At 39.1% G+C, this 22,074-nt stretch overlaps 1 protein-coding gene across 1 annotated transcript in view; it reads right to left on the bottom strand.

Moving 5' to 3' along the window:
* SLC27A2 (solute carrier family 27 member 2) overlaps window positions 1–22,074 on the bottom strand; it is a 54,866-nt gene that overhangs the window by 19,585 nt on the left and 13,207 nt on the right. Inside the window, exons 2-4 of the mRNA XM_082859141.1 lie at window positions 17,834–18,043; window positions 14,057–14,215; window positions 11,588–11,712 (exon numbers count right to left, since the gene is read on the bottom strand). Coding sequence (XP_082715267.1) covers window positions 11,588–11,712; window positions 14,057–14,215; window positions 17,834–18,043 — 494 coding nt within the window. The remainder of the gene's footprint in view (window positions 1–11,587; window positions 11,713–14,056; window positions 14,216–17,833; window positions 18,044–22,074) is intronic.

Genomic DNA, 22,074 nt, shown 5'->3' with positions numbered 1-22,074 from the left:
TTTGACTGAACAGCAACTTGCTTAAAAGAGCAAATGTTCTAAGGAGTATTTTGTACCTTATTTCCTACTCTGTGACATCACTGTGAAGTGATTTTGGAATACGAGATCCTTTTTGAAAAAAAACGTTTGCAGAGAAAGGCTGGCAGTTCTCTGACAAGGGGAGGACCTTTGATACGGCAGTTAGAAACCAAACCAAACAAACCTTGAATTGGTTTCCAAGTGAGAGAAGCCAAGGAGCCCGTGGAGCAGCATGTATGCATTTAATTTTTAAGTAGCTCCTTGGTCAAACCTCAGGTGGTGAGGTTTTTTCAGGAGTCCTAACCAGAGAGGCGGACGATACCTTTCACTAGTTAAAACTGGGCCCCTTGTGCTGTCTTTTTGAGGAGGAAATGTGTAGAGAGAGAGAGACTAGGCGTGTTGTCCCAATGTTTCTTAACCAGGATGTTGAGGAGACTTACCTGAGAAGCCTTCTGAACCTGCATGAACTTATTTGTTCTGGCTGAGTGGGAACCTATTCTCTTCATCAGCTCTATCGGTCCCTAAGTCACTGAATTGATTCCCTTTTCTAATTATCAAGTACTTTTAAGTCAGGAGACTATATATCTGGTTTGCCAGGGCCGATCCTTGTTTACACCTGATGTCCTGATGTGCTTATTAATGACACTCCTTTAATTCTCAAATGTCCCTGTCTGGATAGTGTTTTTCTGTTGTTTTTTGTGTGTGTGTGTGGTAGGCGGGCCTCTCACTGTTGTGGCCTCTCCCGTTGCAGAGCACAGGCTCCGGACGCGCAGGCTCAGTGGCCATGGCTCATGGGCCCAGCCGCTTCGCGGCATGTGGGATCTTCCTGGACTGGGGCATGAACCCGTGTCCCCTGCATCGGCAGGCGGACTCTCAACCACTGCACCACCAGGGAAGCCCCCTGGATAGTGGTTTATAGGGTCATCCAGTCCATAAGGCACTACTCTCCTCAGCAAGGATTGTCAGCTTTCCAGAGGCTACCCTTGCCCCCCACACTGCTGTCCCTCACTGCCACTCTGAGAATAAACCATCACAAATATTTGTGGAATACTTACTTTTGCTTGAAAATAACCACCTGACCTGGGGTTGACTTGGTCCCAGGCCTGCGTGAGAAGCTCCAAAGTAGCATTCCAGTGTGTAGACCGGAGACCTTACTTCTTCTATATGCAGCCCACAATCACTCTCTTAGTTCATTTCCTTGTCTAATGGGTGGTGAACATTTATCTCTCCCATTAGACTGTAAGCTCCTTTGAGGCCTAATCTCTCTCTCTATCATCCACCGTGCCTGGACCTGTGCTTTGCATATAGTGCAATTCCTGCAGTAAAAGAAGAAATAACCTCCACCAGGAAACCCTCAACTTCCTTGTTCAAACAGTTAATGGCCGGGACATCAGCACCAGGGCAGGGTTTACGGTGCAGGAGGCAGCAGTGCTCTGGAGATGTGGGAAGCGGGCCAGCCTCAGAGGTGCAGCTGTCACCTGCGGGTGCCAGGTAGCTCACAGTCACAATACCATCAGCTTAGTTTTCATCATAAACTGAGGGATGTTATTATACCAGCAGAAGGGATTAAGGCTGTAGGCTGGAAATGTTTGTGGACACAAACCAAGAGGCCCTGGAGGCTTCAGAGATGTCTGGTTCTCATCTAAGCTTTTGCTCACCAGGGCCTGAGAGTACTGGTGTTTCTCCAGAAGAAGAAACAGTATTTCCTCACCACCAAAGCCACTCCCCAAAGGTCAAGGGTCACCTCATTTTTCTTTAACAAAGATCGAACATTCTATTCTACATTAGAGGTGAGGTGCAACATGCAGACACACCTGGGGGATTTTAATCCACCATGGATTGAATGACTGATGAAGGGTGAGAGATCAGGGTGTCCAGAGAGGGTGCGGGGCACCAGGTAATCAGAGGAAGCAGAAGAATTTTACTGAGGGCTTTGCTATGCACCAGGCAATTGCCCTGCATTATCTTAAGGTTCTAAGGAGCCCTACTGAAATGTGAGAGGTAATCAAGTATTTGCCTCATATTACAATTGAGGAAACGGAGCTTTGAGAAGTTTAAAATAATTTGCCCAAGAGCACACAGGTAGAAACACAGTTGTCCCCAAATTCAAATCCAAATCTACGTGACTCTGGAGAGCACTCCTTTCCTTAGTCAAAAAAAAAGCGACACACACACAGAGTTTAAGAACCAAATAGTACTGAAAGACTTACATGAAGAAATGTTATTCCACTTATCTGTCCTCATCCTTTGCCTTCAGCCTACCACCCAGAGGCAGACATGTTTAACCCCTGTAGCTGTTTCTTCTCACCTGCATATTTCTAAATTAAATGCTTTTACCACTATCTTTTGATTAATCACTTTAGACATTACTTAATGATTTCCTATTGTGCTGGATGGGGATTAAGCTCTCTCCCAATTTTTCGATATCACAATTTTTGGTTAAATCAATATTCAGTGCTCCCATTACTTTGCCCCTAATCCACCACTGATGAGCTAAGTATAATATACTATGAACAAATTCTTGAACAAATGTTTGTTTTTCCTGGGATTAATTTCCTCCCTGTCCCTTTGCTTCATTTTCTTAGTTTCTGTTTGTAGTTCTTTCCTTACCCTCCAAAAGCATCTAAATACAATGTTCCTCCTTCTATCAGATGATATAATTTCCTTTATTCCATTTTTCTTCCTTTTATCCTTTTGCTCCAATCTGGATGAGTTGTTTTCCAGGCCTGGGGATACCCTTTGCCTCTATTTCCTGGATCTTGTATCTTCCTTTTTCTTTTTTTACTCTCCTATTTGGGTGGAATACTTTCTATAGGAACTTCCTAAAGGAGGGTATACAGGAGGTAAGATTTTTTTGAGACTTTGAATGTCTGAAAATATTCTTATTTTATACTTGATTGATAATTTGGTTGGATATGAAATTCTGGATAGGTAATAGTGTTTACTTAGAATTTTGAAGGCACTGCTCCCTGTAGCTACTAGCTTGAGTGTTTCTGTTGGCAAGTCAACTGTTATTCTTAAAGAATCTTCTCTGTTTCTCTTTTTTTTAAATAGGCAATCATTTTAAAATAATTAATCAATTAAATAATTTTATTTTTGGCTGCGTTGGGTCTTCGTTGCTGCATGCGGGCTTTTTCTAGTTGTGGCAAGTGGGGGCTACTCTTTATTGCGGTGCGTGGGCTTCTCAGTGTGGTGGCTTCTCCTGTTGTGGAGCACGGGCTCTAGGCACATGGGCTTCAGTAGTTGTGGCCCGTGGACTCAGTAGTTGTGGCTCGTGGGCTCTAGAGCGCAGGCTCAGTAGTTGTGGTGCACAGGCTTGGTTGCTCCGCGGCATGTGGGATCTTCCGGGACCTGGGATTGAACCCGTGTCCCCTGCACTGGCAGGTGGATTCTTAACCACTGTGCCACTGTCCCTCTCTCTCTTTTTTTGATAGTCTTAAATATCATCATAGTATATTTTAAGAATTAAAAAAAAATTCCACTCATTTTATTAGGTACTCAATTAGCCCTTTCAATCTGTCTTTCAGTTTTGGGAAGTTTTATTGTATTATTTCTTTAATAATTTCCTCTCCATTTTCACTATCCTTTTCCCTATTTCCTATTAATCAGATATTGGATCTTTTGGATTGATCCTCTAATTTTTTTATTTTGTCTCTCCTCATGTCCATCACTTTGTCTTTCCTCCAATTTTCTGTAAGATTTCTCAACTTTATCTTCCAAACTTTCTATGGATTAAGTAATTTTTAAATCGTATTTTTATCTTTCAGGAGGTCTTACTCTGTTTTGTTTTTTGATAGCATACTATTTTTGTTTAATGGGTATAAAATCTCTAATATTTCTAAGAATATTATTATTGATTTCTGGAAGTCTTCTCCTGCTCTTTGAATTGATGCTGCTTTTTCTTCTTTTTAGAAAATGATCTTTCCTGTTAGAGGCTTTCCTTTGGTATCTGTTCATATTTAGAAGTAAAGCAACAAAAAGATGTTTGAGCCATTTTGTGTGGTAGGTAGGGGCTGTTGCCAGGTTGGCTGCACCGTCTGGTAATGGGGCAGTGAGCCAATGTCCAGTTTCTTTTCTGAGAATGTTTAGTTCTTCCTAAGCATAACCCGCCTCTGCTCTCTTGCCTGCAAGCATAAACTGACTACTGGAGTCTGGAAGCTGGGCAGGGGAAGGGAGCTGGGGTCTCCCTGGTCAGTAAGTAGACAGTTACTCAATCTCTGCTCTCAGTGCCTCTGCTCTTGGGATCCTTGAGTTCAAAGCTTCTCTAGCTCTTCTGCAGAGAATAAGCCTCCTGTCTCCTACAGAAGTGGGATATGGGAGCAGTAGGTATAGCTGTTTCATACACAGACTTTCAAAAATTCTCCTGTTTTCAAGCCTGGTACCTCATCCAAACTTCAGTTGTATTTGGTACCTCCAATTTCTCAGGCTTTAGGGAGTCAATCAGCTTCCTTCTTGTTGGTAATTGCCTCTCAAGTTTCACCCCCTCAGCCCTGCTATGGCAATGACCTTCATCTTTCAGATCTCTGTACTATGTAGTTCCTGGTTGCAATGTCTCTTAGTTTCTAGGATGATAGAGCTTGTGTGGCTTTTTCTTGTCCTCCTCGTTTTGGGGAAGACTTCCAAGGGGTGAAAGGGCAGAAGCTGTTCACCACCTTAGAAAAATTCCTCAGTCCATATCCTTAACAACTAATATGCTATACTTCTGCTTGACTCCCTGAGGAGAAAAGAAAGCACCCATTGACAGGAGTAAAAGGGTGAAATTCAACCTCTTCGTTTTACAGAAGAGGGCTTTCTGTGTCTAGTGTTATCTTCCCACTGTACCCAAAGGGATTGTTTTTAAAAACCACCTCCCACATCACTCTCAGGCCATTTCGTGGTGCATTATCACATTCACACTTGAGTCTCAGAACAGTACAACTCTTGTTACCTGGCCCAGCCAATCAGTCTCGCCTCCTGCCATGCTGCTTGCAGTTCCCAATATGGCAGGTGCTTTATTCCACTGCTCTGCCATGCTGTTCCAGCTAATCATTAGCCCTTCTTTCCCTGCATGGCTGGAAAACTTTTCTGCACCCTTTAAAACTCACCTCTCTGGCAAACCTACCCTGATTCTGCTCTCTGTCCCTCTTTCCCCTGGTCTACCCCTGTCCTGGACAAACTGGCCACTCTCTACTCTGTGCTGCTACACACCCCTCCATTCTGTTTTCTTTTTTTTAAAGATTTTTTTGATGTGGACCATTTTTAAAGTCTTTATTGAATTTGTTAAAACATTGCTTCTGTTTTATGTTTTGGTTTTTTGGCCACGAGGCATGTGGGATCTTAGTTCCCCAACCAGGGATCAAACCCACATCCCCTGCATTGGAAGATGAAGTCTTAACCACTGGACCACCAGGGAAGTCCCCCCTCCATTCTGTTTTCTATCTGAATGGAGGTGGTGCAGAGACAGACATTTTAGGCTGGGAAAGAACCACAGAGGTTACCTAATTTTGGAGGGAAGGGAGACAACATAAGGGAGGTGAGCTGAGTCTATTCAGCTGTTTCAGGGTTCTGGTCTATCTTATTTCCCCTTCCAAACCCAAATTTTAGAATTTTTTATTCCAGTTCTGTGAGAGATGCCATTGGCAATTTGATAGAGATTACATAGAATCTGTAGATTGCCTTCGATAGTAAAGTCATTTTGACAATATTGATTCTTCCAAACCGAGAACATGGTATATCCTTCCATCTGTTTGTGTCGTCTTCGATTTCTTTCATCAGTGTCTTACTATAGTTTTCAGAGTACAGGTCTTTTGTCTCCTTAGGTAGGTTTATTCCTAGGTATTTTATTCTTTTTGATGTGGTGGTAAATAGGATTGTTTCTTGAATTTCTCTTTCTGATCTTTTGTTGTTAGTGTATAGAAATGCAACAGATTTCTGTGCATTAATTTTGTAACCAGCAACTTTACCAAATTCATTGATGAACTCTAGTAGTTTTCTGGTAGCATCTTTGGGATTTTCTATGTATAGAATCATGTCATCTGCAAAGAGTGACAGTTTAACTTCTTTTCCAATTTGGATTCCTTTTATTTCTTTTTCTTCTCTGATTGCTGGAGCTAGGACTTCCAACATTATGTTGAATAAAAGTGGTGAGAGTGGACATCCTTGTTTTGTACCTGATCTTAGAGGCAATGCTTTCAGCTTTTCACCATTGAGTATGATGTTAGCTGTAGGTTTGTTGTATATGGCTTTTATTATGTTGAGGTAGGTTTCCTGTATGCCCACTTTCTGGAGAGTCTTTATCATAAAAGGGTGCTCAATTTTGTCAAGAGATATTTCTGCATCTATTGAGATGATCATATGGTTTTTATTCTTCAATTTGTTGATGTGATGTATCACACTGATTCATTTCCTTGTATCCCTGGGATAAATTCCACTTGATCGTGGTGTATGATCCTTTTAATGTATTCTTGGATTTGGATTGCTAGTATTTTGTTGAGGATTTTTGTGCCTATGTTCATCAGTGACTTTGGCCCATAATTTTCTTTTTTTGTGGTATCTTTGTCTGGTTTTCATATCAGGGTGATGGTGGCCTCAGAATGAGTTTGGGAGTTTTCCTTCCTCTGCAATTTTTGGAACAGTTTCAGATGCATAAGTGTTAGCTCTTCTCTAAATGTTTGATAGAACTTGCCTGTGAAGCCATCAGGTCCTGGACTTTTGTTTGTTGGGAGTTTTAAAATCAGTTTCAATTTCAGTACTTGTGATTGGTCTGTTTCATATTTTCTATTTCTTCCTGGTTCAGTCTTGGGAGATTGTACCTTTCTAAGAATTTGTCCGTTTCTTCCAGGTTGTCCATTTTATTGGCATACAGTTGCTTGTAGTAGTCTCTTATGATCCTTTGTATTTCTGTGGTGTCAGTTGTAGCTTCTTCTTTTTCATTTCCAATTTTATTGATTTGAATCCTCTCCCTTTTTTTCTTGATGAGTCTGGCTAAAAGTTTATCAATTTTGTTTATCTTTTCAAAGAACCAGCTTTTAGTTTCATTGATCTTTGCTATCGTTTTCTTTCTTTATCTCTATTTCTGTTATTTCTGCTCTGATCTTTGATTTCTTTCCTTCTACTAACTTTAAGTTTTGTTTGTTCTTCTTTTCTAGTTTCTTTAGCTGTAAAGTTAGGTTGTTTATTTGAGATGTTTCTTGTTTCCTGAGGTAAGATTGTATTGCTATAAACTTCCCTCTTAGAACTGCTTTTGCTGCATCTCATAGGTTTTGAATTGTTGTGCTTTCATTTTCATTTGTCTCTAGGTATTTTTTGATTTCTTCTTTGATTTCTTCAGTGATCCATTGATTGTTTAGTAGCATATTGTTTAGCCTCCAAACACAATTAAGTATTTGTGTTTTTTACAGTTTTTTTCCTTGTAGTTTATTTCTAATCTATAGCATTGTGGCTGGAAAACATGCTTGACATGATTTAAATTTTCTTAAATTTACCAAGGCTCACTTGGTGGCCCAGCACGCGGTCAGGTCCTGGAGAACGATCCTTGTGCACTTGAGAAGAATGTGTATTCTGCTGCTTTGGGATGGAACTCTATAAATTTCAATTAAGTCCATCTGGTCCAATGTGTCATTTAAGGCCTGTGTTTTGTTATTGATTTTCTGTCTGGGTGATCTGTCCATTGATGAAAGTGGGGTGTTAAAGTTCCCCACAACTACTGTGTTAATTTCTTCCTTTATGGCTGTTAGTATTTGCCTTATATATTGAGGTGCTCCTATGTTGGGTCCATATATATTTAGACTTGTTATAACTTCTTCTTGGATTGATCTCTTGATCATTATGTAGTGACCTTCTTTGTCTCTTATAACAATCTTTTTTTAAAGTCTATTTTGTCTGATATGAGTATTGCTACTCCCTCTTTCTTGTGATTTCCATTTGCATGGAATACCTTCTTCCATCCCTTCACTTTCAGTCTGTATATGTCTCTGGGTCTGAAGTGGGTCTTTTGTAGACAGCAAATATACAGGTCTTGTTTTTGTATCCATTCAGCCAGTCTGTGTCTTTTGGTTGGAGCATTTCATCCATTTACATTTAAGGTAATTATTGATATGTATGTTCCTATTGCCATTTTCTTAATTGTTTTGGGTTTGTTTTTGTAGGTCTTTTTTCTTCCCTTCCTCTTTAGTTCTCTTCTCTTATGATTTGATGACCATCTTTAGTGTTGTGTTTGTATCTATTGTAGTTTTTGGGTTTGCTGTTCCCATGAGGTTTTGATATAGCAGTCTATATATGTACAAGGTTGTTTTAAGTTGCTGGTCTCTTTTTCGCCTAGAGGAGTTCCTTTAGCATTTGTTGCAAAGCTCGTCTGGTGGTGCTGAATTCTTTAGCTTTGGTTTGTTTGTAAAGCTTTTGATTTCTCCATCAAGTGTGAATGAGAGCCTGGCTGGGTAGACTATTCTTGGTTGTAGGTTCTTCCCTTTCATCACTTTAAATATATCATGCCACTCCCTTCTGGTCTGCAGTGTTTCTGCTGAGAAATCAGCTGTTAACCTTATGGGAGTTCCCTTGTATGTTGTCATTTTCTCCTTGTTGCTTTTAATATTTTTTCTTTGTCTTTAATTTTTGTCAGTTTGATTACTATGTGTCTCGGCATGTTCCTCCTTGGGTTTATCCTGCCTGGGACTCTCTGTACCTCCTGGACTTGGGTGACTGTTTTGTATCCCATGTTAGGGAAGTTTTCAGCAGTTATCTCTTCAAATATTTTCTCAGGTCCTTTCTCTATCTCTTCTCCTTCTGGGACCCCTATAATGCAAATGTTGGTGCATTTAATGTCCCAGAGGTCTCTTAGACTGTCCTCATTTCTTTTCTTTTTTTCTTTATTCTGTTCCACAGCAGTGATTTCCACCATTCTGTCTTCCAGGTCACTTATCTGTTCTTCTGCCTCAGTTATTCTTGCTATTGATTCCTTCTAGTGTATTTTTCATTTCAGTTATTGTATTGTTCATCTCTGTTTGGTTGTTCTTTAGTTCATCTAGGTCTTTGTTACATGTTTCTTGCATCTTCTTGATCCTTGCCTCCATTCTTCTGAGATCCTGGATCATCTTCACTATCATTATTCTGAATCTTTTTCTGGAAGGTTGCCTATCTCCACTTCACTTAGTTGTTTTTCTGGGGTTTTATCTTGTTTGTTCATCTGGGACATAATCCTCTGCCTTTTCATTTTGTTTAACTTTCTGTGATTGTGGTTTCCATTCTGCAGACTACAGGATTGTCTGTATCCACTTCTGAGAAGTCCTTTTGATACAGTCTTTCTTTAAGCTCCCTTTAAATTCATAGAACCTGGGTCTCCTGTTGTGATTTTTTTTAATTGTGGTAAAATACATACAACGTAAAATTTACTCTCAACTATTTTATCTGTACAGTTCAGTGGTATTAAATGCATTCATAATGTTATGCAACCATCACAGCCATCCATATCCATAACTCCTTTCATCTTGTAAAATGGAAACTCCATACCCATTAACCTCCCTATTCCCCCCTTCCCCGCAGCCCTAAGCAGCCACTATTCTACGTTCTGTCTCTATGATTTTGAATACTCTAAGTACCTCATATAAGTGGAATCATACACTGTTCGTCTTTTTGTGATTGGCTATTTCACTTAACATAATGTCCTCAAGATTCACCCCGTGCTATGGGAAAGGTCCTCACCCAGCTTACAGCTAATTATGACCCTCATAAATCTGTTGAATGCACCCCCTGAATCAGAATAATATGTGCTAAGCACAAACATCTTGGGGGAACACATTACTTCCCTCAAGTCAGTTATACATCTTTCAGGGGCAAGAATTTAGAGGTTCATTCAGCAAAATCTGTTGACACATAGGATGTGCCAGATACAGATCTCGGTGCTGGGGATATGGCAATCAACAAAGCTCCTGGTGCATGGAGCTTTCATTTAACTGGAGGAGAAAGATAACAGTCATATAAACATGCACTGTGTCAGAAGTGACAGTGCCACGAAAAGCTGTAACCCATGAGATGCATGGTAAGGGGTAGGGTGGTATGTTTGAGAATTTGTAGGAGGGGTCTCTTTTATGAGGTGACATGTGGGCAGAGACTGAATAAAGTGAGGAGAGAAAGAACTAAGGCAAGAGCATCTTATAATTCTTTATGTTACACTGCTTCTGTTACAGGCATACCTCGCTTTATTGTACTTTGCAGATACTGCATTTTTTTTTTTTTTACAAATTGAAGGTTTTTGGCAAACTGGCATTGTCAGATGATCGTTAACATTTTTAGTAATAAAGTATTTTAAAATTAAGATATGTACACTGCATTTTAAAGATATAATGCTATTGCACACTTAACAAACTATGGTATAGTATAAACATAACTTTATGTGCACTGGGAAAACAAAAAATTCACGTGACTTGCTTTATTGTGATATTTGCTTTATTGTGGTGGTCTGGAACTGAATCTGCAATATCTCTGAGGTAGCCTTTATATAAATTGAACATAACAGTTTCTTATAAATAGCAATTGATCAACTTAGTGATCCTTTGAGTTTGTTTTCTTATGATGAGTGAAAGGATTAAAGAAAGTAGAATCTTGTGAGTTTACTGCATTATATAGTCTAGTGGTTCTCATCTGGGGTTGATTTTGCCTGCCAGGGGACATCTAGCAATGTCTGAAGACATTTTGATTATCACGACCTGGGGGGATGGGGAGGGTACCACTGGCATGTCCTGGGTAAAGGCCAAAGATGCTACTATACATCCTATAGTGCATGGGATAAGTCCATACAGCCAAAAATAAATTGGCCACAAATATTAGCAGTGCCACTGTTGAGAAACCTTCATCTGGTCCCCAGGCAGGCTGCGTTCTCTGATGAGAGCTGAGGGACTTGGCAGAAGGAACTCTTTCAAACAACCCCTTCATGATATCTGGATATCTGCAAATAGGGCAGATCCAAAGCCCTTGGAGTTACTTACCTTTGGGGCATCTGTTCTAAGCTTGGTAACAGATTTTGTCAGATGGTTTCAAAGCCATATGGGGGTTTATTCATTAAGCAACATTAAGTAAAAGTTTCCTGCATGCCTGTGGTATAAGAGAGGGCAGGGAGATAAGATGCGGTCCCTGCCATCGAAGATTTTACAGCCTAGGGAGGATGGGAGGCGTGAAGACAAACACCTGCAACCTGGCAAGGGCCACAAAGGAGGAGAAAACAAATGAGGTAGGGGAAGGGAGCAATGACTTTTGTTGGGGTGACCCAAGTAAGTTTAACATATGAGGTATCATTTGAACTGGGCTTTGACCGTGAGTAGGGTTTAAACAGGTAGAGAAAGAAGCAGAGGATATGCTAGGCAGAGGGTCAGATGTGAAAACAGGTACAAAGGTAGGGAATAATAATGTTATTACAGCAGCTGCCATCTGGTAAATCCCCTGTGGTAGGTGTGGTGCCAGGCTCTTTATCATGAAAAGTAACTGTTGTGTAAACTGAAAACCTATATAGGAGAAGCAGCTGAAACCTAGCATGACCCAAAGTGACTTGAATTCCCATCTTATGCATTTCAAAAAGATAATGAAACATGGGGAGTGTTACCTGGGGAGAGTTGCATAAATACCGAAGCAGTTCACCGATATACTGAATGACAGTGACGTTATATTTTCTGCAGTCATCCCAAAACTGACTGGCTGAAAATTTGGACCGCAAAACAACAGTAGCACCTACAGAGAAGGCATAGAAAGTACTAATAAAGAAATGCTACCAAAAAAGTCCCTAATTATATTTGTCACTTCTGAAATTTATAAATTTATAAATTTTAAAAAATTTATATATGAATTATATTCACAAACAAGTATTAGTTACCAATTATATTCAATGCAAAAAAAATAAATAAGACACAGTTTTGTCCTATAGGAGCTTCCAATCTAATGGGGGAGAAGACACAAGTTTTTCTAAGAGTCAGTGTGCAATAAACACACCCTTAGTGAGGCCCTAAGGGTGTGTGTGTGTGTGTGTGTGTGTGTGTGTGTGTGTGTGTGTGTGTGTGTGTGTGTGTGTAGACTAATTCTGCTTGGGGGCAAGTGCTGAGAAAGGCATAGGATTTGAATTAGGTCTTGAGAAGTGAATATCGAGAAAGATGAGAGAATTCCTGGCAGAGGAAAAAGCATGAACATAAAGACAGGACAGTTCAGAAGGTTGGGGGATGGCCAAGACTCTGCTGGCCTGTGACTAGAGTGGTGAAGGCTGGGTGGGTCAAGGGAGATGAACCTGGGGAAGCAGCTAGGGGTGCAATCCTGGAGAGTTTGTAAGTGCCAGGTGGAGGAGCCTGACAGTTTTATAAGCGATGGAGAGCCAGAGTCTTCAGCAAGCAGGCGATATTCTTCTTTGATGGGTGACGTAGACAGAATAATGGTTCCCAAAGACATCCACATCCTAATCCCTAGAACCTGTGACTCTGCTACCTTACATGACAAAAGGGACTATGTGGATGTGATTAAATTAAGGAACTTGAAATGGGAAGATTATTTTGGATTGTCTGGGAGAGCCCAATGTAATCACAAGGGTGCTTATAAAGGGAAGTCAAGAAGATCAAGGGCAGAAGGAGAAAGGATGACAGAAACAAAAGATTGGAGTGAAATGCTTGAAGACGAAAGAAGGGGCTACAAGCCAAAGAATGCAGGCAGCCTCCAGACACTGGGAAAGGCAAGAAAATGGATTCTTCCCTAGAGCTTCCAGAAGAAATGCAGCCTTGTTGACATCTTGATTTTAGGACTTCTGACTTTCAAAACAGTAAGAGAATAAACCTGTGTTGTTTTAAACCACTAGGTTTGTGGTAATTTATTACAGTAGCAATAGGAAACTAATACAATGGGTAAAAACAATATATCTATCATATCCAATCTAACGATAGGTATGAAATGTAGTAAAGTGAAATTAAAAAATGTCACAAATATTTTTCATGTTATTAGTTTATTTCTACTCCTAAATATAGAAAAGTCCAATATTTTAGGAGAAATTTTTAAAAATACTATATTTTCTTTTTTAGCATATATCAATTGTGCCTAAGCAAATGTGTGAGTGATTGATTTGTCCCTACGAGAGCTTCAGAGTCACCCTGTTCTTGAAGGGCCCAACAATATGATCAGACCCAGGCATTCCTTGCTGATTTGGAGACTAGTACTGATGCTGGGCTAAGTGTTTTATAGCTGATAAATAAGTTGATGAGGGAAAGGAGCAGAGGCTTGGAGAATCATATGTGTATTTGTATATGCATATATGCTACTATATATAATAAATAATTATTTAAAATAAAATGTCACATGGCAGAAAAAATTAAGGTTTTTAGCTTAGTTAGAAACTTAGACGTGGTTTCCTGGAAGAGGTGGATATTGGACTGAGACTTTATATACACAAAGGGCAGAAATCCTACTGACAGGAGAAAGGATGGCAATTCTAATTTAAATGGTAAAGTTTCAGAAGTAGAGAGAAGAGATGGAAAGCTATATATTCTGACCAGAGCTGAGGACCTGCAGAAGTAGGGAAGAATAAAGTAGAATGGGACAACTGAATGAGAAGTTTAAATCAGATGCTAATGGAGATCAACATGCAGATTTCTGAAGACAGAAATGACATAGGAGAATTATTTATGGAATCAAAGGATCAAGTACCTTAACCTGGATAAAGACCTAAAATATTTTAAAGAAGTTTCCTCTTTGATATACTGAACAATTATAGCATTATATTACTAGACAAGCAGGCATGAGAAAATATAAATTCTTTTTATTTATTTATTTATTTTGCCACGTGGGATCTTAGTTCCCCAACCAGGGATTGAACCCGGGCCCTTGGCATTGAAAGCATGGAGTCCTAACCAGTGGACCACCAGGGAATTCCCTATAAATTCTTTTGGATGCTTGCTATTGTGAGCCAAACAAGCTAGTTATCAACATGGAATTAAACACCATTCTGGGCACACAGGAAAGTAGCAAATTTTGTATTACTTTTCCTTATGAGCACATTGAATGTGTACTGGGCTCCAACACCTTGTTGAGAGAAAAAGCTTACCAGTCAGGATACATCCATGTAAGCCAACCAAAAGCGCAGCACTGTGGTACAAGGGTAGGGTGGTATAGACTACGTCATTCTCCGTTATCCCGCTGGTAGCAGCAAGGTTGGCTCCATACCAAGTGCGAAGATGATTGATCATTGCAGCTTTCGGGAGACCTTTGTAAACACAAGAGAAGCCATGAGTGAACCAAGAGTGGTCATTTACAGACATGTGGTCTGGGAGAGAGATGTGGCTTAGGAAGATTCATCAGCTGGTGATTAGAGGATTGCATTCAGTTACACCAGAAGTTGGCAATTTTTTTCTGTAAAGAACCAGATGGTAAATGTTTTAGGCTTTGCAGGGTCATAGTCTCTATTGCAACTACTCAACTCTGCTATTATAGCTGAAAGCAGCCACACACAAAAAGGAACAAACTTGGCTCTTTTGCCATAAAACTTTATTTACAAAACAGGTGGCGGGGCTGTTTGTGGCCCACAGGCCATAGTTTGCTGATCTCTGAGTTAGATGGTTATTACAGTAGTAAGTTGAGAAAAAAGGAAAGAATGTCTATTGAATTTCTTCTCTGGTCTACCACCTTGCAAGGTATAGTTGATCCTTGAACAACAGGGGTTTGAATGGCTCGGGGCCACTTATAGGAGGATTTTTTCAATAGTAAATATATCCATGGTTGATTGAATCCATGAACGAAAAATTGCAGATACCTAGGAACCTATATGGAGGGCCTTCTATAAGGTATATGCATATCTTCAACTGTGTGGAGGGTCAGTACCCCTAACCTGCACATTGTTCAAGTGTCAACTGTATTTTCAAAATTTCATTTAATTCTCATAATTAATAAGTAGAATTATATTCTCTAATTTGCAGATGAGAAAGCTGAGATTCAGAAAGAGTAAATAGCCTATCCATCCTATCTCCTTCCTTCATAACCACTTTTATGAATTTCTTATGTACTGTTCTAGAGTTTCTTTATACAAATATAAGCTCATTTACTCATATGTTCTTGCCCTTTCCCCCATTTTAAAAAAAGCACACTTTTCTGCACTTGTCCCTGCTCCACTTAATGTATTCTGGAGTTCTGTCCATATTTGTATGTAGAACTTTCTCCTATTTTTTCATTCATTTACTCTCACTCTCAGCTGCATCAAGTCCTTTGTGTGTGTGTTATAACTTATTCATATTATTTTGCGATTTCAAATGACGCTGCAGTGAATAACCTGGTCCACATGGCACTGTGCACTATGAATGATGCTCCGTCTGTAGGATAAATTTGCTGGTGTGAGACTGCTAGGTCAAAAGATATGTCTTTGTAATTTTGATAGACACTGCCACATTGCCTGTTATAAGGGCTGTCCCCATTTACTCTCCCATCAGTAATACCTGAGTGCACCTGTTTCCTCATAGCCCTTCCAAGGTATCCTTTCAAATGTTGGGATTTTTGCCAATCTAAAAGGTGAAAAATGGTATCTCAGTGTAGTATTATTACACTAAGTACATTTGCATTTTCTTAACTATAATTTATGTAAGTTTTTTGTAAGACTCAATTAAAAGAGTATGCTTATATTGTTTCCCATGGGAGTCAGTTCAGTTGGGAAGGGCATGAAGTCATTACCAAGGGGCTGGGGCTAGAGTTTAAGACCTGAGTGGGTAAACTGGCTTTGGGAAGAGGAAGGCAATTCTCTGTAGATTCAGATGCTTCAATATTTGATGGTACCTTAGCTGGATATTGCCTGAATAAAAGTAATTTGTTATAAGGCAAAGCAGTATGGCTGGCAAACTACCATCATCATAAACACAATTCACAATTCATGGTCTTTGTTGAAACAGAAGAAAGCATCAATAAATCAATTATATTCACCTTGGAAAAAAATTGTCCAGATAGTAAAAGTTCTGAATTATATTTAAAAAAAAGAACAAAAAGAAATGCACATCCTTTGCTGGTTTGAAGTACTTTCAGAAACTTTCCTAATTAAAATTTTTAATGAAGAAATAAGAATATCTGGTAACTATTATATAATTTTGTGCTACTGACTGCCTTTGAGGAACAAGGAAAACATTTTGTTCTCTGATTGCTTAAATGAATTCTTTTAATTAATGTTTGGAAGAGTAACTTAACAAATATTTTATTCAGAGAGAAGAAGAAAAGTAATATAAACATCAACCCAATTATATTCCAATTAAATCTAAATTCTGAATTATAGGATTAAATTAAAGACTGCTTATTCTCGTTTTCCCCTAAAATGGGTTTTATATTTGATGTCAAAACCTGCAATTGTGAAGAAGTATCTTAATACTATATACTTACCTACATAGTATTAAGACTAGAACACCCAGTCACTAACTAAAAGGGCTTGTTTTATCTCAATTATTTCCCAAACCAAAGTTTTCAGTTTAGTTTTACCATTCTATTAAAAATGAAGGTAAAATTTCCATATATTAACGTAGTGTCTGGATGTAGTGGAAGCATTTGGTTAACTGTGTCATCCTACCATTCTGTTGGCATGGCGATATATAACTTTTGACAAAACAGTGACAGACATTATGCTCTGGGAATCAGCTTTAATAGGTCATCCCCAGCCACCCCTCCTCATGAGGCTCAAAGGAACCCTTATCTATTGGTTGGCCAAAAAGTCCGTTCAGGTTTTCTGTACGGTCTTAACAGAATTTTACAAGGAGAATGCATGTTTGTATTACCTGCTTAAGTTAAAATTTTAACCAAAAGAGATAAATGATTCACATAGTCAACTTCCCAATATTAATAATTAGCATGCTGGGGCTAGCTTCCTGCCCTCCTCTTAAATATATCACTCAGGCTTCATTTGATTACGTTTTGGTAACATTTCCCCTGGCCTAGAATAGGCAGACACCAAATAGCTGTTAAATGGATGAACTAGGAGGTGTTCTGGCAGAGTGGTCAGTTGCATGAGCTGTGGAGTCAGCCTACCAAGGTGAATCCTGACACTTCTACTTCTGATCTTGGAAAGTTCTTAACCTCTCTAAGCATCGGTTTCTGAATCTGTAAAATAGGAATAAGAGTAGTATCCACCTGCAGTTGTGGGTGGGAGTGGTGGGAGAATTGTATGAACAAATGCCGTAAAGCTCCTAAAAGATCACCTAGTACATCCTACCTTTAATATTGCCTGTTCCATGTAGCAGGGTTCCAGCAACACCGATAATTGGCAGTGTTTTCTCTTAGTGGCTTACAAAATAGTGGTGCAGCTTACACTGAAGGTGTAAAGCATCCTAGATTTGATGAAATACATTATTTTAGGCCCTCAGCTAAGAGCCATCCTACACCCACAGCACCAACAGCTCCAAGTCAGTCTTGCTTGGAAAGATAGTGGTCAAAATATTTGTATAAATATAACCCCATTATTGTTCTGCAGTCTTCTTTGGTGGTCCATTTATAATTGGTTATACATTATATATGGACTCTGGATATAATATAATCAAAATGCAGCAATCATTAAAAAAATTCCAACAACCTATTCAGTGCCAAATCTTATCCATCATCATAACTATTTTTGTAGTTCTTGGTTAACCTCTTTATCTGTTCTATACACCAAGTAGGGGGAGGTATGCATAGCTTAGAGAAACCCAAATGGTTTCATATGCTATGAAACAAGATCAGTTCCCACAGGCAAAGAGCTAAATCCCCTGAAGTATTAGTTATCTGATTAGTTTTGCCAAAGAAAGAGAGCATTTGAAAATCTAACCTAACATTTAACACTTTCAGGATAGGTCCATTTCTTGGAGAATCCTCTCTTTATTTTTACCTGTGGTTCCAGAAGTATAAATGTATAAGGCAGGAGTGGAAAAGGTCACTTCCGACCTCCAGGACTCTGGGATGGATTCAGTTGACACTTCATCCACTTTGTCTAAGAAAGAGTCGACCCCATCGGTGTTAGAACTTCTGCTCACGTAATAGATGGCCACACCATCTTTTTTCAGGCTTGGCAGCACCTCTTCAACAGCTTCTTGTAGTTCTTAATTTAATGAGACAAAAAATCCAAACAAACTAAATTAGTTCATTCAAGTCTATTAGTGCAATAAATTTTGCAGTGATTTTGTTTTCCCTAAACTTTGCTAAAATGTGTAGATATAGTGATACTTAGAGTTATGCATTTTTAACATGGAATTTACCAAATTTGAAAATATCCCAAGATCCCAATATTTGAGGGGAGGTTGGATTTTAATGGTTTCATAAGCAGCAGATGGTTGGCTGAAGTCTGTATTTTACATGGCAAGTGCAAACAAATGGACATATGGGTAAAAACCAAGATTATGTAAGTGTATGACTTTTATGCATATCTGATATATATATATAGTTATTCCTAATATGTGCCCCACAGGACCAGTGATAAAAAAAAAGAAAATTTTAAGGAAAAAGAGAAATGAAAGCAGGGGAGCCATGCTACTAACAAAGATGATAGAAGCTAATTTTATATAACACATTTTTTTAACATATCAGCAGCAAGTAGTTCTACTAGGAAGGTTCAGCTGATCTGAGACATAAGCTCCAAATCTCACAAGCACATTCTCTGGCCTAAGAAAAAAATGGATCGATTAGCACATTTTTCAAACTATGGGTCATAATACAGCAGTGGATTGTTAAAATCATTTAAAGTGACCATTATTCTAAAAAATAAAATAGAATGAAATAGAAATTTTCAGAGCATATCACACACAGGAAGAGGTTTTTTTTTAAGTTTCGTTTCAGCTATGTGAGTGTGTGTGTGCTGAGTCACACAAAAGTGTAGTTTTTACAGTGGGTCAAGGTCAAAACATTTTTTTTTTTTTTGCTGTACACGGGCCTCTCACTGTTGTGGCCTCTCCCGTTGCGGAGCACAGGCTCCAGACGTGCAAGCTCAGCGGCCATGGCTCACAGGCCCAGCCGCTCCGCGGCATGTGGGATCTTCCCGGACCGGGGCACGAACCCGCATGCCCTGCATCGGCAGGCGGACTCTCAACCACTGCGCCACCAGGGAAGCCCTAGGTCAAAAAATTTAAAAGGCATTCATGTAATATGCAAACCACATTTCAGGTTTGCTACTTGGATTTTTGTGTCGCTAAACCATAAGATGAGATGGTCTTTAAGCTTATTTGTTTTGAATGGTGATAACTGAAGTGAATAGGCCTATCCTTAATAGGAAGGTGACTCAATATCCCAGGGAATTACCTTAGGGAGGCTAAACCTGATTCATCTTATATACTGTGTTTTTCACATGTTTATGTATGATGTCTCCATCAAGACATGAGATATCATCTCGATAGATGCATTTAAAAAGTTTTAAAACTTTTTAACCAAAACAATCATACACCTGACAAATATAAATCAAATAGTACAAAAGAGTTTATAATGAAAATCAACAGGCCCTTATCTCACAAATAAACCTGCTGCCTAGAGGCAATGACTTTCAAGTTTTTTTAGCTGTTTCTTCTAGCAATCACTTCTCCATCACCAAATTATGTGCTTTTCCTGCTCCCTCTTGACTTATCATTTTTGATCCCCATCCCCCTTGTCCACCCCCAACAGTTATTATGTTCACTTTATTTACATCTATTCTGAGACTATAATTTTGTCTTCCTAGCTTTGTCTGTGTGTTGGCTCTAGAAGCTCTAGAACCAATCATCAGGATTGACAAGATTATGACAATGTAATTATTTGTAAATATGACTGCAGAGCGAAGTAACACACAATAATCATCTTTCCCTTCTTGAACAGTTTTCTCCTGGAGTTTCTATTGGCCATCATTCCTTAATGTACTTCGCCTCAGTTCTTTTTTAAAAAAAATAAATTTATGTATTTGTTTATTATCTTTGGCTGCATTGGGTCTTTGTTGCTGCGCACGGGCTTTCTCTAGTTGCGGAGAGCAGGGGTTACTCTTCATTGCGGTGCATGGGCTTCTCATTGCGGTGGCTTCTCTTGTGGTGGAGCTCGGGCACTAGGCACACGGGCTTCAGTAGTTGTGGCACGTGGACTCAGTACTTGTGGTTCACAGGCTCTAGAGCACAGGCTCAGTAGTTGTGGCTCATGGGATTAGTTGCTCCACGGCATGTGGGATCTTCCTGGACCAGTGCTCGAACCTGTGTCCCCTTCATTGGCAGGCAGATTCTTTTTTTTATTTGAATTTTATTATTTTTTTTATACAGCAGGTTCTTATTAGTCATCCATTTTATACACATCAGTGTATACATGTCAATCCCAATCGCCCAGTTCATCACACCACCACCCCCCCATCCCCCTGTGGCTTTCCCCGCTTGGTGTCCCGACGTTTGTTCTCTACATCTGTGTCTCAATTTCTGCCCTGCAAACCAGTTCATCTGTACCATTTTTCTAGGTTCCACATATATGCATTAATATACGATATTTGTTTTTCTCTTTCTGACTTACTTCACTCTGTATGACAGTCTCTAGATCCATCCACGTCTCAACAAATGACCCAATTTCATTCCTTTCTATGGCTGAGTAATATTCCATTGTATATATGTACCACATCTTCTTTATCCATTCGTCTGTCAATGGGCATTTAGGTTGCTTCCATGACCTGGCTATTGTAAATAGTGCTGCAATGAACATTGGGGTGCATGGGTCTTTTTGAATTGTGGTTTTCTCTGGGTGTATGCCCAGTAGTGGGATTGCTGAATCATATGGTAATTCTATTTTTAGTTTTTTAAGGAACCTCCATACTGTTCTCCATAGTGGCTGTATCAATTTACATGCCCACCAACAGTGAAAGAGGGTTCCCTTTTCTCCACACCCTCTCCAGCATTTGTTGTTTGTAGATTTTCTGATGAAACCCATTCTAACTGGTGTGAGGTGATACCTCATTGTAGTTTTGATTTGCATATCTCTAATAATTAGTGATGTTGAGCAGCTTTTCAGGTGCTTCTTGGCCATCTGTATGTCTTCTTTGGAGAAATGTCTATTTACGACTCTGCCCATTTTTGGATTGGGTTGTTTTTGTAATATTGAGCTGCATGAGCTGTTTATATATTTTGGAGATTAATCCTTTGTCCGTTGATTCGTTTGCAAATATTTTCTCCCATTCTGAGGGTTGTCTTTTCATCTTGTTTATGGTTTCCTTTGCTATGCGAAAGCTTTTAAGTTTTATTAGGTCCCATTTGTTTATTTTTGTTTTTATTTCCATTACTCTAGGAGGTGGATCAAAAAAGATTTTGCTGTGATTATGTCAAAGAGTGTTCTTCCTATGTTTTCCTCTAAGAGTTTTATAGTGTCCGGTCTTACATTTAGGTCTTTAATCCATTTTGAGTTTATTTTTGTGTATGGTGTTAAGGAGTGTTCTAATTTCATTCTTTTACACGTAGCTGTCCAGTTTTCCCAGCACCACTTATTGAAGAGACTGTCTTTATTCCATTTTATATCCTTGCCTCCTTTGTCATAGATTAGTTGACCATAGGTGCTTGGGTTTACCTCTGGGCTTTCTATCTTGTTCCACTGATCTATGTTTCTGTATTTGTGCCAGTACCATATTGTCTTGATTACTGTAGCTTTGTAGTATAGTCTGAAATCAGGGAATCTGATTCCTCCAGCTCTGTTTATTTTACCTCAAGACTGCTTTGGCTATTTGGGGTGTTTTGTGTCTCCATACAAATTTTAAGATTTTTTTGTTCTAGTTCCATAAAAAGTGCCATTGATAATTTGATAGGGATTGCATTGAATCTGTAGATTGCTTTGGGTAGTATAGTCATTTTCACAATATTGATTCTTCCAATCCAAGAGCATGGTATATCTCTCCATCTGTTGGTATCATATTTAATTTCTTTCATCAGTGCCTTATAGTTTTCTGCATACAGGTCTTTTATTTCCCTAGGTAGGTTTATTCCTAGATATTTTATTCTTCTTGTTGCAATGGCAAATGGGAGTGTTTTCTTAATTTCTCTTTCAGAATTTTCATCATTAGTGTATAGGAATGCAAGAGATGTCTGTGCATTAATTTTGTATCCTGCAATTTTACCAAATTCATTGATTAGCTCTAGTAGTTTTCTGGTGGCA

Source organism: Leucopleurus acutus (genome assembly GCF_964270905.1).
Source record: "Leucopleurus acutus genome assembly, chromosome: 1".
NCBI classification, from domain to species: domain Eukaryota; kingdom Metazoa; phylum Chordata; class Mammalia; order Artiodactyla; family Delphinidae; genus Leucopleurus; species Leucopleurus acutus.
The sequence above is the reverse complement of the archived record's forward strand: the minus strand, read 5'-3'. Positions and strand labels throughout refer to the sequence as shown.